This window comes from Sus scrofa, chromosome 6, assembly GCF_054392235.1.
Source record: "Sus scrofa isolate SSC_HxYL_T2T_F1_AM1 chromosome 6, Sscrofa_HxYL_maternal_Yorkshire_Landrace_v2.0, whole genome shotgun sequence".
In the NCBI taxonomy this organism is placed as follows: domain Eukaryota; kingdom Metazoa; phylum Chordata; class Mammalia; order Artiodactyla; family Suidae; genus Sus; species Sus scrofa.
The window spans coordinates 116,665,423-116,682,527 of NC_139388.1; the positions used below are offsets into that span (position 1 = coordinate 116,665,423).

Consider the following 17,105-nt stretch of genomic DNA (forward strand, 5'->3'; position numbering starts at 1 on the left):
ACAGTGTACCAGACACTGTATTGATCTCTTTACAAAGATTATCTCACCTATGGAGTTCCCGTTGTGGCTCAGCAGGTTAACAATCTGACATAGTGTCAGTGAGGATGCAGGTTCCATCCCTGGCCTCCCTCAGTGGGTTAAAAATCCTGCATTGCCAGAAGGTTTTTGAGATATTGGGGAAACTCAGCAACACCATAGGCTAGAATGATCTCCTAAGAGCTACTGTTGTGTGAAAGACATCAAATGTAGCACCTATCGACTCACGGGAAGCACGATACGCTCTGAAAGAAAAAATAAGACAAAGAGAATTTGAATTAAACCTTCTCACTGCTGGGGGAGCAGTAGAAGCTGGAGTTTTCTCAGGTACTGAAAGTTTGATCTCTTTTTGGCCACTGTGTGCAACAGGTTGATGTGGGGTCTCAGTTCCCAGACCAGGGATTGAACCTGGGCTGCAGCCGTGAAAGTGCCGTGTCCTAACCACTAGACCACCAGGGAATTCCTCAATCTCATCCTTTTCTTACCTGGGAGAGGTACCAGTATCTAGGCAGAAAAGCCTTTTAGATAGGGCTTGGGGCTTTCAAAAAAGATTTGAGCCACTTTTTAAATAGTTTTGTTGAGATAAATACGATTCACACATTTAAAGTGTACAATTCACATAGTACATTCACATAGCTGTGCAATCATTATGAGATCACTTTTAGAACATTTTCATCACCCCCAAGAGAAACCAGGTACCCATTAGCAACCACTTCCCAAACTTCTTATCTGTCCCCAGCCTCCTGCAATCACTAATCTGTTTTATGTCCCTATAGATTTGTCTATTTTGAACATTTCATACAAATAGAATCATATAATTTGTGATCCTTTGTGAATTACTTCTTTCCCTTAGCAAAATGTTTTCAGGGTTTATCTACATTGTAGCATATATAGGTACTTCATTTTTTTAAATTACGAAGTCACATTCCATTGTACGGATACATCATTTTCATCAGTTCACAGTTAATTGACACTTAGGTTACTTTTACTTTTTGGACATTATGAATAATGCTGCTATAAACATTTGTGCACACATTTCTGTGTGGATATACATTTTCATTTCTCTCAGGTACACAGCTAGGAGTGGAACTGCTGGGTTACAAGATAACTCCATTCTAAACCTTCTGAGAAACCTTGAATGGTTTCCTAAGTGCCATACCATTTTACATTTCTATAACCGGAGTGAGTTTCAAAGACTAGTATTCCATGTTCGCTTTTTAAAATAATTACTAGCTTTCCTTTTACCTGTCATTTTACATCTGTTAGAGTCATTGGCCATGGAGCCAGGTTAAGTGATAAGGTTTCTGAAGGAAAATATATCACACATTAAAACACTAAAATGCTTCGTTTAAATATCTTTGGTCCCATTTTTGTTGACAATCCAGTCACACGTGTCATCTAATGCTTTAGTTATAATGAATTTTCTCCTCTGAACCCTTTCCAACAGTGTTCTTGGTGTAAGAAAACAAGCCATGCTACCTGTGTGTTACCTCAATGCCAGTGGTTTTAGTCTTTGTGTCAATTTAACTGCTTTCCTGTTGCTTTTACAAATGTAACCTCTACAGTCACAGTTACAGTTTGACAAGAAAATGAATAGATGGTGCCAAACAACAAAATGAAACAAAACAAAATTTTTGTGAAATCATGCTTCACTATATTATTCATTATCCAAGAAAAAAAAATAAACAAAAGCAAAACTTAGCTCTTAGTTGTACCTGTGCTCTTTGTAATTTGCAAACTCCATAAATTTGCATCTCCTAACATTTAAGAAGATAGGCATTTTACTAATGTAGCAATAAAGTAATATTATCTTTAACATGGATTACAATTTAAATATATAGTTGAATATTATTTCTGTCCCATGTTAGAAAGCTATATACTTGTTAGAATACTTCTTTGTTTCTGGAATTCCTCTTTTAGTGATGTCTTTAGAACCCACACAGTACATTCAAAACAATTCCACAAAATATTGAGCGTCAACCATCTGTAAGGCACTGTGCAAAAAACTCTTTTGAAAGGAATTTTAGAAGCTATTATTCTTTTGAATGTGCTCATTGGAAGCAAATATTCCTCCATGGATGGCAGATTTGGGAAAATGGTCAAAAGTTATTCAAAGTCAATTCTGATGGATGAGGTAGTTAAGATCCATCAAGCACAGTGACATTCCTAACGGTCAAAATTATGTGTGACTAAATTTATGAGGCTGGTTTTCTTGTGTGGTTCATTAACCAGATTTGAAGAAAACTGCACAAGAGGAGTTCCAGCAATATTCAGAGACAATGATGAGGTGTGTGGTGCCAAAGTGACTGCTTTTCTTTGGCCATACCTTGGGCATGTGGAAGTTCCTGGGCCAGGGATCGAACCCATGCCCAAGCCACTGCAGTGACAACACCGGATCCTTAACCTACCGCACCACAAGAGAACTCCCAAAGTGACTTTTTAAAATTTTTTTTTAATTTTATGGCAGCACCTGCAGCATATGGAAGTTCCAGGGCCAGAGACTGAATCTGAGCCACAACTGAGACCTAAGCCAAAGCTGCAGCAATGCCAAATGCTTTAACCCACTGCCCTGTGCTGGGGACTGACCCCACATCTCCACAGCGACCTGAGCCACTGCAGTCAGATTCCTAACCCACTATGCCACAGGGGGAACTCTGCAAAGTGACTATTTTAATTGCTGGAAAGCTTTGCATGTATTAGTCCTGGCATGGTTTAAAGACTCACTCATTGCTTATACATTATATAATGCCAAAAAATACTGGGCCTAGTAGAAACTTAGCCACATCCAAAGCCAGGATAACATCATTTTCCAGACAACTGCTAGCACACGTGACTTATAGTTTTCTGTAGCCAGAAAGGAGCTGGGGCTTGAAGGATACCTGTTCTAACACAGGAATCGACTGGAAGGAAAGCATTTCAACTGACAGATGCCTCTTCTGAGCTTGGCATACAGAACCTTCTCCAGGTGGCACTACTCATAGAAGTAATCTCGAAAGAGAACTTGGCTCTTATTATTTGTTATAAGATTGAAACTAGTTTAACAGAGCTTTAAAGGAGTAAATCACAATTGAGTGCTCCGTACTGACAACTTACTGCATTTCGTGTCTTCCTCAACTTCTTTAGACTATTCTCAATTTGAAAGCTCCTCTTTCATAACCTCGTCCAAGAAATGTAGCTAAGGTGTATTCGTTTCCTTGGGCTGCAGGCACACATCACCACAAACTGGGTGGCTTAAAACAACAGGAACTTACTGTCTCATGGTTCTGGACATCCAAAGTCTGAAATCAAAGTGTTAACATGATTTGTTCTTCCTGGGGGCTGAGGAAGTGTCTATTCTTTGCCTCTTTTCCAGTTTCTTGTGGATGTAGACACCTCACTCCAATCTCAGCCTCCATCTTAACAGGCTTTCTTTCCGCCTGTGTCCAAATCCCCCTCTTTCTATAAGGACACCAGTCACTGGATTAGAGCCAGCACAGTAAGACTGGGGACCTGAAATAAGATTCTTACCTGCTATTCCAGGAAAACAGAGAATCTGACTATTAATTTCTTCAACTTCTTGTAGAGGGACTTTTATATAATAGTATTTAATAATTATTTATGGAGTAATGAATGATAACTGGCAGGGAGATCTAAAAATGCTTTAAGCTCAATCATGGGAAAAGTTGTTATTACCAGTTATCTTTTCATCTCTGAGAATTGGGGATAAAGGTGAGAGAGTGGGGTCACAATGGCTCACAGGATTGACATCAACTCTAAAGAATGGGGAACTACACCAAGGACGCTTCACTTATTTCCCAGACTCTGATGCCATTAAAGGTCTTTAGATGCTTTGTTTCATCCTTCTGTGATAGCTGTGCTGGGGTGATGACATTTCATCTTGAATGTCTAGAGGCTTGTTAGCAGAGACCCTGTCACCGCCAGGGATCACAGCATTTTTGTGTTCAGTCCTTAGGGCACTGATCTCGACTGTACAGCTGGACTCAGCAGCAGACGCCACATGCTCTAACATGACAAGCAGCTGGATCTCCAGCCAACAGGCAGAGTTATTTTCCTGAAATGAATGGCAGTTTGCAAAGCAGAGCAGGGGGTGGCTTTTTCTTTCCTGCGTCGCTCAAATCAGCTCAACTTCAGCAATCACAGAGACCCAAAGAGAACAGAAGAGAAAAAAGTAGTTTATTTTGGCAGCACAGAGCTAATGTGTGTTTAGAGCAGGTGGAAAGGAGCAGCCCAATCTGCCTAATCTAGTTCTGCAAAACTGACAAGAGGCAGGACTGAGTATAAAGCAAACACAGGATGAACGAAGATGATAGGTAAGGTAAACCACCTAGGCATACAAGTCAACTCCTGGCAGTCAAAGTACTTTTATACATGCTCTTTGTGAGCAAAATTATCGATATAGGGTGGCTTTCACTTTTTTATCCATCTGTCTTTGTGGCAGGACAATCTCTGTCCCAAAAGCTGTAAATCAGGAAGTGAGCAAGAGAATGACTATAGGCTTCAAACCAATGTTTGATCTGAGACTTGAAATTATCAAGGAAATGGTGGCTTTGTTTCCAGCTAAAGTAGATGCCTGCCTGCCTGCCTCTGAATTTGAGCAGTGCTACTGGCAGTTAGAGGGACATCTCCCCCTTTATTTCTAAACAAAGTAAAATATCAGTGAGTCAAAGGATTTTTTTTTTCCATTTATTGTTAGATATCAGTGGCTCATGGCACTTCAAGCCACCGGGGGTGGGGGATGGGGAGGGAAATGTAATAGTCTGCTTTAACTTTATGTCTAAGGGAATCTTTTGAAACATTGTTTTCCCAAAAGTATTTCAACCCTCATGTTCCTCTCTCCTAGTGAGAACTGAATGAGCAAACATGTTCAGGGAACTGTTTCTCAAGTAAAATATTTTACATGTTAGAGTTTATTTATACAAAGCCATTCAAATTTGATGAACTGGGCCAAAAAGATGAGCAAATAGCACATGAAATGCTTGCTTTATAGTCATGGATATAGAGGAATTATTCGTAGTCCTGACTCTCTTGAGGTCTCTGATATTTGGAATGTCACACAATAGATGGGAGCAAAATAATTATAATTCTAACCAAGACCAGCCAGCCTCAGTGGACAACAGAATGTTGGTTTTGGGTAATTCTGTTTAATTATAGAAGAGTGGAGAAAAGAAGCATATGGCAGAAATCTGCCATTAGTAAAAATTTTGACCTGGTATCACAGGACAAGGTCTAGCCAGAGATACAATGCTTTCAGTGACTGGAGAAGAGGATCTCAAGCCATGGTAACCATTTGGGCTTTTATACTCTTTCAAACATACACTCTACTTTAAGGTAAATTTTGCACAATAATAATAAAGGACTCTCACTGGTAAACAGCTCACTGGAACTGTTCCAAGTGGAACTGTACAGAAAGGAGCAGGTATCATTTTAGAATGTGCACAGAATATATGTGTGTGTGTATTATATAATAGGGGAAAAGAATCACACACTACATTACTAAAACCAAATTCTGGATCTTTGTAAAGAATACAATTGTTTAAAAGAAGATAAACTTTGATATGTCTGATCAAAGGAGAAAAAATATATTGATACTCATAAATAATAGTCTTTATCTTCATAAAGAGGATTAAAAGTATTAAACTATATAAATATTTATCAATACATTTGAGAATCTAGAAAGTCACTGTTTCTTTCTTTAAAAAAAGTACATCATCAAAATTGACTAAGAACATTCCATAAACTCGAACAAAAATCTTTTAAAAATGATAGTCAAAGGCTGACAAGATGTACTTCTGAAGAAAAATCAGTTACAATGATTTTGTGGGTAAGAACTTCAAAATCATTAAGGAAAATATAGTTTCTAATATGGAAAACAGAAAAAGAGGGAAAGTTTAACTCATTTTAAAACCTAGCATTGTCTTGACGCTGAAACAAACAATTGAGAAGCACAAAAAGAGTATATAAGCACTGATGCAAAACACACACACATTATTTTCAAATAGAACATAGGGATTTATTTAAAGAATAATATAGGAATAAAAATATTTTTCAACATTAAGGGATATAAGGTAATATATGTGATAAATTACTAATAATAAACTATAATAAAAAGATATAGAAAAGAATTTAATATAGTTTACCACTCATTCTAAATAAAAGCTCTTAGAAAATTAGGAATAAAAGAAAATTTCCTTAACCTGATCAAGAATAGTTACTGAAGACATAATTTTTGATAATATTAGAAACATCATCACTGAATTGTCAGGCACAGGATAGTTTGGCTGCTATCATCATTAATATTCAGCAATGTTAGCACAGATTCTCGCCAAAGCAATAATCCAAAAAACATAATGTGGAAAACTATAAAAAGATGAGATAAAGCTAATGTTAATTTAGATTCTAAGAGTTTCTGCCTAAATACACAACTAAAAAACACACGTGGCCAGAAAGAGGATCAACATAGAAAAATCAAGCTTTCCTACAGTGCAGTCAGTAATAACCAACTAGAAAATGCAATCAGAAGTTTAAAAAAAAAATGGGTTCCACCGAGAGCACAATAAAACCATAAAATATCTATGAACAAACTAAGAATAAATAGCAAACTACTTGATTATTTTTAAAGCTCGCTACAAAACAATATAATGTGTGTGTGTAGTCGATATTACTAGTTTTCCAAAGAGGTGGTAGGAACTTATCTACCTTCCCCCTGCATAGTGCCCGAGAAGGCCACTTTCTCCCCAATACTTTCTATTACCTTAATGATTTGATTTGCATTTTCTTGATGATGAATGAGGTCAAAACTTTGCCATTTTAAAAACTTTTATATTTAGGTCTATAATTCATCTGGAATTGACTTTCCTATATAGTATGAGATAGAATTCAATATTTTTTATCACATTATCCTATGGGTCCAGAACTAAATTTTTGAAAAAGATCTTTACCCCCATATATCATAGTCGCTTGTATGTTATCATATACATGAGTCTATTTCTGAACTTCACTATGTTCTACTTGGTTCTCTCTGAACCAATTTAACACTGTTTTAATTGTGATAACTCTAAGTCCTGAAATTTAATAGTGTAAGTCTTCCAACTTTATTCTTCAAGACTGTCCTTACTGTTTGGAGATTCTCACTTTTTAAATATATTTTTATTTTATTATTATTATTTTTTTTTTGGTCTTTTTTTGCTATTTCTTGGGCCACTCCCTCAGCATATGGAGGTTCCCAGGCTATAGGTCCAATCGGAGTTGCAGCCTCCGGCCAGAACCAGAGCCACAGCAATGCGGGATCCGAGCCACATCTGCAACCTACACCACAGCTCACGGCAACGTGGATAGTAAACCCACTGAGCAAGGGCAGGGACCCGAACCCGCAACCTCATGGTTCCTAGTCAGATTCGTTAACCACTGCACCACGACGGGAACTCCTTAAATATATTTTAAAAGTCCTCTGAGATTTAATAGTGTAAGTTGTCCAACTTTATTCTTCAAGACTGTCCTTACTGTTTGGGGCTTCTCACTTTTTAAATGTATTTTAAAATGTCTATTTAAAAAATTCTTTTGGGGAGTTCCCATCGTGGCTCAGTGGTTAACGATCCAACAAGGAACCATGAGGTTGTGGGTTCGATCCTTGGCCTTGCTCAGTGGTTAAGGAACCGGCATTGCCGTGAGCTGTAGTGTAGGTTGCAGACGTGGCTCGGATCCTGCATTGCTGTGGCTCTGGCGTAGGCCGCTGGCTACAGCTCCAATTCCATACCTAGCCTGAAAACCTCCATATGCTGCAGGATATAGCCCAAGAAATGGCAAAAAGACAGAAAAATTAAAAAAAATAATAAAAAATTCTTTTGGAATCTTGATTGGGGTTGCATTTGATTTAATATTAAGTAGGAGAAATTTGGTTTCTTTAATGTATGAATTTTTTTTTTTTTTTTTTTACAGCAGCACCTGCAGTATATGGAAATTCCCAGGCTAGAGGGTTGAATCCAAGCTGCAGCTGCAAGCCTACAACACAACCACAGTAACACCAGATCCCAGCCACATCTGTGACCTACATCACATCTTGCAGCAATGCTCTATCCTTAATCCACTGAGGCAGGCCAGGGGTCGAATCCACAATCTCAAAGAGACAATGTCAGGTTCTTAACCCACTGAGCCACAATGGGAACTCCCTTTCAATACATTTATTAAACTCTTCCTTAATTTCTCTAAAGTTTTATAGATTTCTGTGTACAAAAATTTATAAAATTGTATTTATTCCTAGGTACTTAATTTAATGTTAAATAATGGTTATTTCATTTTTAGTTGTTGTTAGCTTGTTTGAAGATACTACTGACCTTATGTCTAAATTTACTTATTAATCCTGACAGTTTGTCTATAGAATATTTTGGATTTCCTACCTAACAATGGTGGGTTTTAAGTCTTCTTTTCCAATTCTTATATCTTCTATTTTGTTTTCTTGCTTTATTGCACTAGCAAAGAGCTCCCATATAATGCTGAATTGAAGTGATTACAGTGGTAATTCTTATTCTTGAACTTAAAGTTTTCAATATTTCTTAAGTTTGATGATAGTGATAGGACTTTTGTGGATTGTTACTTGATTAGAGAAGTTCTCTACTCCTTTACTGCTGATTCTCTGAGCTTTAATTGTAAACAAATATTAGATATGATTAAGTGACTTGTCTGCATCTAATCAGTTAATCATAAGATTTTGCTTCAGTGAATTATAGTATTTGATTTTCAGATATCAAGTCAATCTTGTGTTCTGGAAGTAACTCAACTTGGTGGTGATTATCATTTTATATTATCTCTAAATTGAGTTTAATTTCCTAATACTTTGTTTAGGATCCTATATCTATATTGATAAGAAAAAATTCCATGTAATTACTGATGGTATCCTTTATACTAATTTTTACAATCTAAGCTGGGCAATGTATCCTCTTTTTCTATTCTCTGGATGATTTTTTACTGTAATTTATTTCTTAAAAATGTGTAAAGAATAACTGCATAATAAAAACCCAGAGATTTTTATTATGGGAATGCTATAAATGGTAAGTTCTATGTCTTTAATATATATATATAGTACTACTCAGATTTTTTATATTTAATTTTTTAGTTTTTGTTGAACTGTGATTTTAGTGAATTTTTCCAATTCACTTAAATTTTCAAATTCATGGGTTAAAATTTCATTTTTATTACAGCATTCTAACCAAGTCATGATAACTTTTTACTCAGCAAGAATATGATAGCAGCAGCTAAAATCTTAAGTGGGTTTGGTAATCTGATACAGACTAATGACAGAAGTTTAATATATGTTCTGCCTTAAATATGTATGCCTGCTGCCTTCTCCTGTCACCAACAATAATCAATATGAAACTACTATCAGTACAAACAAGAATAACTCAGAATCAGATACAAATATTTGTAGGCATACATGGACACAGTTAATTCATGTAATACTTTTTTTATCCTGCTTTTAGACATTTTTTGTGCAACAGAATTCTATTTTTCATTAAGTGCCATATCCCTCCCAAGTATGACAAATTACAGTTCTCGATTTCAATGCTACCTAGTGAATTCAAAGTATATCATCTTCAGAATAACCTGGTATATTGGTAAAAGATTTTTTTTTTCAGTATCAATAGAAGAACTAAATTTAAGGAGCAAAATCAACTCACAATTTTGAGTTTTGATAAGTATCCAAATATTCAGCTCTTGGGTAAAGACAGCTGTAATTATACACATGCCTGAAATCTTTAACCAGGATGAAAACAGTCATACTCAATAACATTTTTCTACATTAGCTATAAATATAAAAAGTGATATAGATAGCTAGGCTTATATTTTACATTGGTCTTAAATTATTTCTCTCAGCACCTTTTCTCATTTTAACATTATACTTCATCAATGCCAAAGTTAATTTTGAATTTTTTAATTTTTTTGTAAGAATGAGTAGAAATCCTCTTCAAAAAAAGTTGCCTTCCTTGAAAATAAAGGATGAAGTTCATATAAACAAACTATTCCTAAAATCATTTCTTATAGACATATATGGAAATGGCTGTTTTTAAAATTGAAGTCATGTATGGTAGCCTTATTTTCTTTTCCATCGAATTATTATATCTTGATGTGAATTATATCTCTATAAAGCTAATGTGTCTTGGCATTTGATTGTAAAATATAACCTACAAGGAAAAAATATAATTTTCATGACTAAAAAAATAAAATGGGACTACTAAGTAAAATAGAATGTCTGTGTTTTTATCTTTCACTCAGAACTAGTAGGATTCTAATCATTTTATTCTTAACTTTTTTCTAGTTCCAGCAACAGTTATAAATTTATTTGTGTGTGATTACCTAAAAACTTCTGGAATAATTAACTATAGGAATTACCAAGAAACCATGACACACAAAAGCAGGCTTCTTGTTTTATTATGCACCATGAACCATGGTGCATAAAATGGTCTTAGAACATCTTAGGTCTCCACGTTGCTTTTTAAAAAGCATTCCACCTCTGCCCTCCTGCAAAAAGTCCTTTTCTAAGACACATACTTCATATCTATATCACCCTGCGCCTCTTCTTATTATAATCAGGGTACTTCCGATTATATGTCTACCATCTCACCCCCGTCTTTGAAATTCATCAAGGAATTGGGGACCCATTTCATTTTCTCTTCCCCATATCCTTGGAGTTATTTTCTAGTGTATTCTCTTTGTAAATGCAAATAACACTTTTTGACATAATTACTGTGAGGAATAAAACTAACAGTTATAAATTAATAGAGTTGACCCTTGAACAACATGGGAGTTAAAGAGTGCCAACCCCTCCTCACAATAAAATACTAGCATGTAAGTTACAGCCAGCCTTCCCAATCCACTGTTCCTCCATCATCCAGGGTTTCTGTCTGATGCTTCCTTATCCTTGGTTCCACGTGGATTCAACCTAATGTGGATCCTGTAATACTGTAGGATTTATTGTAGAAAACATTTGTGTTTAAGTGGACCTATGCAGTTCAAATTCATGTTGTTCAAAAGTCAACTGTAATCATATCATCTTTTAAAGGTTCTAGATGTTATTCATGTCTATCATCTAATTTTTTTATAACAACCCTTATTTTTAAAGAGGAATAAATTGACTTAGAGAAGTAAAACTTTCCAACAGTTCCACAGCTTGGTTTCCATGTCTAGCTGCACTTGACCACAGGTCTGAGTCCAAGAGGGTATCTGTTCTATCTTTACACAAATCTTTAGCATATAGAATTCCTCAGAGAATGATGTTACAGAACTAAATAGCAATCAACTTACTTTTATGTCTCTATGGTCAAAACATTTGATTTGCTTCCCCTAGTTTTCTTCTCATTCTCTTTGATGTTGGGATTGCAACAGAGTAAGAGTCATCCATGTTTAAAATGGTGTAACTTTGCAAGCTTTCAGATAAAGTGGGTAATCAAAAGTTCAGAGATAAAGTAGAGAAGTTTAGTGGTGCAGGTAAACCTTGGAACTGTCCATTCATTATACAAGTGTTTACTGAGCATTTATAGTCAGTGAATGTCCAAAGAACTTTTGGCTATACATGACTAAAGTGTGGTCCAGGGTCCCCTGGGGGGGGGGGCTGCCCTGAATCTCTTTCTGGGTGTCCACAGGTAAAACTATTTTAATACTACTAAAATATTTTGCCTGTGTTATGTGCATTCTCTTACAACTGTCCAGCAGTTTTCCAGAAACCACATGAGACATGTCATTGCTCATGAAATGTGTACTTGTGCATTCTTGCATTCTAACAATGGCTCAGTTTTAATTTCTAACACTGTAAATGTTGATATATATAACCTACATAAATACAACCTTTTTAGGGTCTGAAAATTTTGAGAATGCAAAGGGACCTGAGCGCAAGAAGTATTGGGGCCACTAAATTAATTATTTGAATATCTTTCAAATTCAGAAATATGTTTGTCATGCCAGAGGAGGGGGGAGGAGGTGATAGAGCAATCAAGTTTTTGCATTCTTTTTTAAATTGAGATATATTATTATTTTCAGGTATACAACATGATTCAGTATATGTGTATACTGCAAAATGATGACCACAGTAAGTCTAGTTAACTTCCATCAACACAGTTACATTTTTTCCTTTTTTTTTTTTTTTTTTGTCTTTTTGCCATTTCTTGGGCTGCTCCCAAGGCATATGGAGGTTCCCAGGCTAAGGGTCCAATCGGAGCTATAGCCACCGGCCTATGCCACAGACACAGCAACACTAGATTCGAGCCGCATCTGCAACCTACACCACAGCTCACCACAACGCCGGTTCCTTAACCCAACGAGCAAGGCCAGGGATTGAACCTGCAACCTCATGGTTCCTTGTCGGATTCATTAACCACTGAGCCACGATGGGAACTCCTACATTTTTTCTTAAAATGAGAAATTTTTAAATCTCATTTAATTTTCTAATACATATACATTTTCTAATAGTATTGTTATTAGTTCAAGTCTCTCACTCTCTGGTATCAAATGGTAAATGAACCATGCCTCACTTCCCACTCCCCAACTGTTATTTTACTATTATTATTTAAAGCATTTTGCATAGATGTTTCTACATCTGACAGGATCAATATGGTACTAGTACCATGTGACAAACTGTAAAACCGACAAACATGAGTTTCTCTTGCACTTTTGTACTCTACCCCAGTGTTTTTTACATTAATAAAGTTATATCTGAGCACCATGAAGAGATGCTTGTGTACTAAATAGCTCTCACCTAACAATAGTCTGATGCTCAAATTAAATGAATCTCATTCAGCCATTTCTCAGGGTCTCCCTGAAGGCTATCAAAATGATTGGAAGTATACTGAGCAAACCCATACTAAAGGACCCATCAAAATGACCCCCCCCCTTTTTTTTTGGTCTTTTTAGGGCCACACTCACGGCACATGGAGGTTCCTAAGCTAGGGGTCAAATAGCAGCTGTAGCCACTGGTCTACACCACAACCACAGCAACATCTGTGATCCACACCACAGCTCACAGAAATGCTGGATCCTTAACCCACTAAATGAGGCTAGGGACTGAACCTGTGTCCTCATGGATGCTAGTCAGGGAATCCATTTTTAAAAGCAATGAGAGGTATTTGCCAAATGCCTATTTATAGCAGTTTGAGAAAATCACTGTCATTTTTCCAGCTACACATTTTTCTTCTTGGTTATCTGAAGAAGGGGGGAAAAAAGCATTAAAATTTTCTTGATTATATGTGACTCTCTGCTTCTCATGGTGGGGAAGACGGACTATGTAGTAATAGGTTCATCCTCTAGTAGGAATGCTGCTTTCCTTTATTTAAATGTGTTTTTCCCCAATGCACATTCTATGAAAACCTTTTTACGTTCAAGTGGAAGATAAAAAAGTAAAACCTGGTGATCTCCAGATTTTTACTTGGTTTTGTCTATCTCCAAAATGAGTTTGGTCTCAAGTCAAGAAGTTTTAAAATTTATAAAGCAGCATATACATCTTTGGTCAATTCTCGAAATTTGGTTTGATTTTGGGAACATTAGAAATTTGAAACATTGTTCATTATGAAGTACATGGGCTATCACATAGGGTATAATGTGTTATCAATATGATTAAAAACCAACAGTAACTAGATAAATCAATGATTTTTGCTGCAATTCAAAAAGCTTGAGTTATAAAGTTTGTCAATTTTATGATAAAAGAGATCAATGATAAAATATTTTCTGAAATTCTATATGAATAGAGAGGAAAATGTATTAGTAAGACCTCAAGGGGAGATACATCAAGAGGCTACACATTTTTAAAATATTCTTTCAGTCAAAATTGAACTAACCCTTGCTCAGGAGATAAGATAAAGGAAAGTAGGCAAACAAACAAAAAATAAATTGAAGGTCAACTTATAAATTCTGGAAGCTGGTTTTGCCCCTAGAGTTATCTATTGTAAATTCAGGGCTTGTTATGGACAGGTCTCAAATAAATGCCAGGATTTCACATTAAAGGATCCTTCGGGCCCCACTCTGGGGTGAACTTGAATTTGCCAAGTATTCTTACCAAGAATGTTTGTAAAAATACATTCATTGGAAAATTGAACCCTTGAGAATCTCCATGGAAAAAAAAAATAAATGTTTCACATTCAGATGAGTTTAGGGACTACCAAATACTGAGAAATATGCCTTATGGAGTTCTTAACTCATGTTAGTCAATCAAGGACTGTGAAAACCTTTCCAAGGAAGCTTCCCCCCCCACTCCGCCCCGCTGTTATGTAATCCAGCATGTCTCCAAGTTTATATTAATACAGAGTCCTCTAACTTAAGAACATATTTTCAGAAATATTGATGCAGGATAAGAATCTGCTTCCTGAGTCTACTCACCAGTCATGCAGGTGACTCCGTCCAGTTAACACTCCAAGTCAAGCAGCTCTGGGAGTGCTATTGGTTTCACTCTGTTTCTCTTACCGCCTCTCGCCTTGCTGAGATCCCACAGCAAGTGTCCCTGTAGTACCCTGGTCTCAACAATGTCCCTATGGTCATTTCTGCCTTGATTTATTGTACAATTATAACATTTCAGACTAAAGTAATTCATGTAGTTATTTACTACCTAACTGAAACAAATAAGAAATCACATCTTTTTAAACTTGAAAAGAACCTAACTTCTAAACTAGGAAAGTTAGACCTGGTGCCTTTATCACTTGTCTGAAGTCACAGAGCCAATTAAACATTTTATGGGGAAGTAGAAATGACCAGAAAGTTCTAGCCAGCAATGTGCTGTATTTGGATCAGATTATGCTGACCTCAAAGGATAAAGTCAATTCCAACCTTGAATGGTTTAGTTCCAAAGTGGGCCAGGAAAGAAAAAAATGTCAACTGTGGTAGGAAACAAAGATGATGTGTAATAGAAAGTCCATCACCAAGGTTGCCCACTGCGTATCATTTGGTTGATGGTAATAGCAAAGCGTATCATTGCAGTCTTCAAGCCAACATTATAACTTCTCAGAGTTTACACCGCCATTAGTCAGATGCCAGGTGAATGGTTTGCCAGGGGCCTTCTGGTAATGCCTCAAAAGTTTTCTCATGTGACTGTTAGAGAAAGAATTGCTTGCAAATTCACTCATTCACTTTCTTATGACCCAGGGGCGAAGAGTTTTCACATCTGCCGATTGTTACCCAAAATGCTTAGTTTTAATGGGTATTCCCCACTTGGAATTTTACGACAAAATTGTCATCACTTCTTTCTTTTTTGTCTTGGGCTCATTTTAAGACACGTTCCCATTTATTTTAGTGCCATAAAAATCAAAGTTTAACTAAAATGAAATGAAGAGAGGCCTGCCCCCCAACATGTCCCTACTTCTTTAGATGTTCCTATTACTCTTGCATTCTCACCATTATGACTGACGATAAAATCCCATAAACACGTCTCTCTCATTTGGCTGCCTTTGGCTACTTACCATTTGTTCATTCCAGATGACGATCATTATCATGATCATCGTTATCATCTTCAACAAATAGGCACCGGGTACCCCCGGGGGCCTGCCGCTAGAGGAAGGTTGCTTCGTTACAACACAGAGATCACGTGCCATGATAGATGAAGCCCAGAAGTAGGATTTTGAAAAACACAAGCTTTGTTTATGGTCCTTCTCATGATGTGTTGCCTGGAATTGCTCCAAACATGTAATTTTCAGAGGCTCTAGTTTCCACTTCTCCAAAATGTAAATAATGCTCATGCCTGCCTCTTGTCTCTCCCTATGATTTTATAGGAAATCATACAACGAAGTAGAAAGCACTTTAGAAACAGTCACTGTATTAGCACAAGATATTGCAAGATTATCTTTTTTGCTCTAATCCTCAACTACTGTTCACATTTTAACAGCCTTTCTTTCACTGCCATTCCAGGCCTCAGGGGCCCTGGCTTTCAATGCCAATATTACAAATAGAAAAGTGGAAAGTCCAGCCAAACAGCTGGGGCTTGGGGTTTGCTTTTGAAACATGACTCTTCTGAAAGCCTTGTTTTCCTCCTGAAATGACTGGCTGGTTGGCTAAATTAACTAAATTAACTGCTTGTTTTGGCAGCAATAAAGATAAAGCCTTAAATAGTCGAGAACAATAAAACCATATAGATGGGCTCATTTTTCTTTTTTCAGAATCATTGTGGTTGTTTAAATGTGTGTCTTACGAGGTGTCTAAGTAAATTTAGTCAATTCAGTTTAAAAAAAAAACACACATCAAACTGGTTAGGGTGTCGAAGTACTGATTAAACCATTTACATGCTAACTCCATACTGACTTGTGATCTTTTTCAAGCAAGCCTTTCTTACCTGTCCCCTCCACATTTGGGGCACTGCCTCTCTTTTTTCTTTCCTTTGCTTCCTCTTTAGTCACTCCTTTACTAGGACAATATCAACAATATCAATACTTCATCCCCAGGCACTTCTCAGCTCAGCTTGGCATAAATGCCAAATGTCTCTTACACCAGACAGGCATAAATGCCCCAGCCCACCTGCAGAAGCAGAGTGGAGGGAAGAAGAGAAGGCAGACCTCACATATACACCCCCTCACCTTCCCCAAACTTCTAAGGATAGTTCTGGCCCCTATAATTCTCAAACTCCTGCCACACTGGTTAATCCTCTACCATGATCCCATTTTACTCTGTATTTCAGAGCTCCTATTCCACCTTTAATGTTCAGGAGAGACCTGCTTGGACTGTCACATGCCTTTATCTTAGCCCACTGCACACTAAGCCTTACTGTGAACACAATCCTGAGGCTCCATCTTGCCTCCTAAGTCTGGGTGTAAAAGGAAATGCTTTTCAGCCTTTGTCTCACTTAAATTCCTCAGCCTTGGATGTTCAGTCAACCACTCCTTCCTTGAAACTCCCCCCATTGACTGGTGGCACAGCTTTCTCCTCTCCCTGACCAATCCACTTCCACCTCCTCACTTCTGCTCTTGCCCCTGCTTCCCTCCTCCCATAGTGACTCCTCCCTAAGTCCACTCTTCCAGCTTCTCACCCTGCAATCCTGCCCTGAGTGTTCTCACTCAGGATCTCTGTCTGTCCACATCTTGCCCTGAGCCTCAGATTTTACGTAGTGCCCA

At 37.1% G+C, this 17,105-nt stretch overlaps 1 protein-coding gene across 2 annotated transcripts in view; it reads right to left on the reverse strand.

Annotated features, from left to right (window-relative positions):
- LOC146402780 (uncharacterized) overlaps positions 1 to 17,105 on the reverse strand; it is an 88,422-nt gene extending 71,317 nt beyond the window's left edge. Inside the window, exons 1-3 of one of the 2 annotated variants that reach the window (XR_014807774.1) lie at positions 16,331 to 17,105; positions 15,465 to 15,759; positions 1,668 to 4,161 (exon numbers count right to left, since the gene is read on the reverse strand). Coding sequence is in view for 1 of the 2 variants with exons in the window: in XM_084964411.1 (XP_084820537.1) it covers positions 15,465 to 15,740 (276 nt within the window). In the remaining variant the exon portion in view is untranslated. Of the gene's footprint in view, positions 1 to 1,667; positions 4,162 to 15,464; positions 15,822 to 16,330 lie in introns of those variants that run through there. The other variant, XM_084964411.1, reaches the window with a different exon arrangement.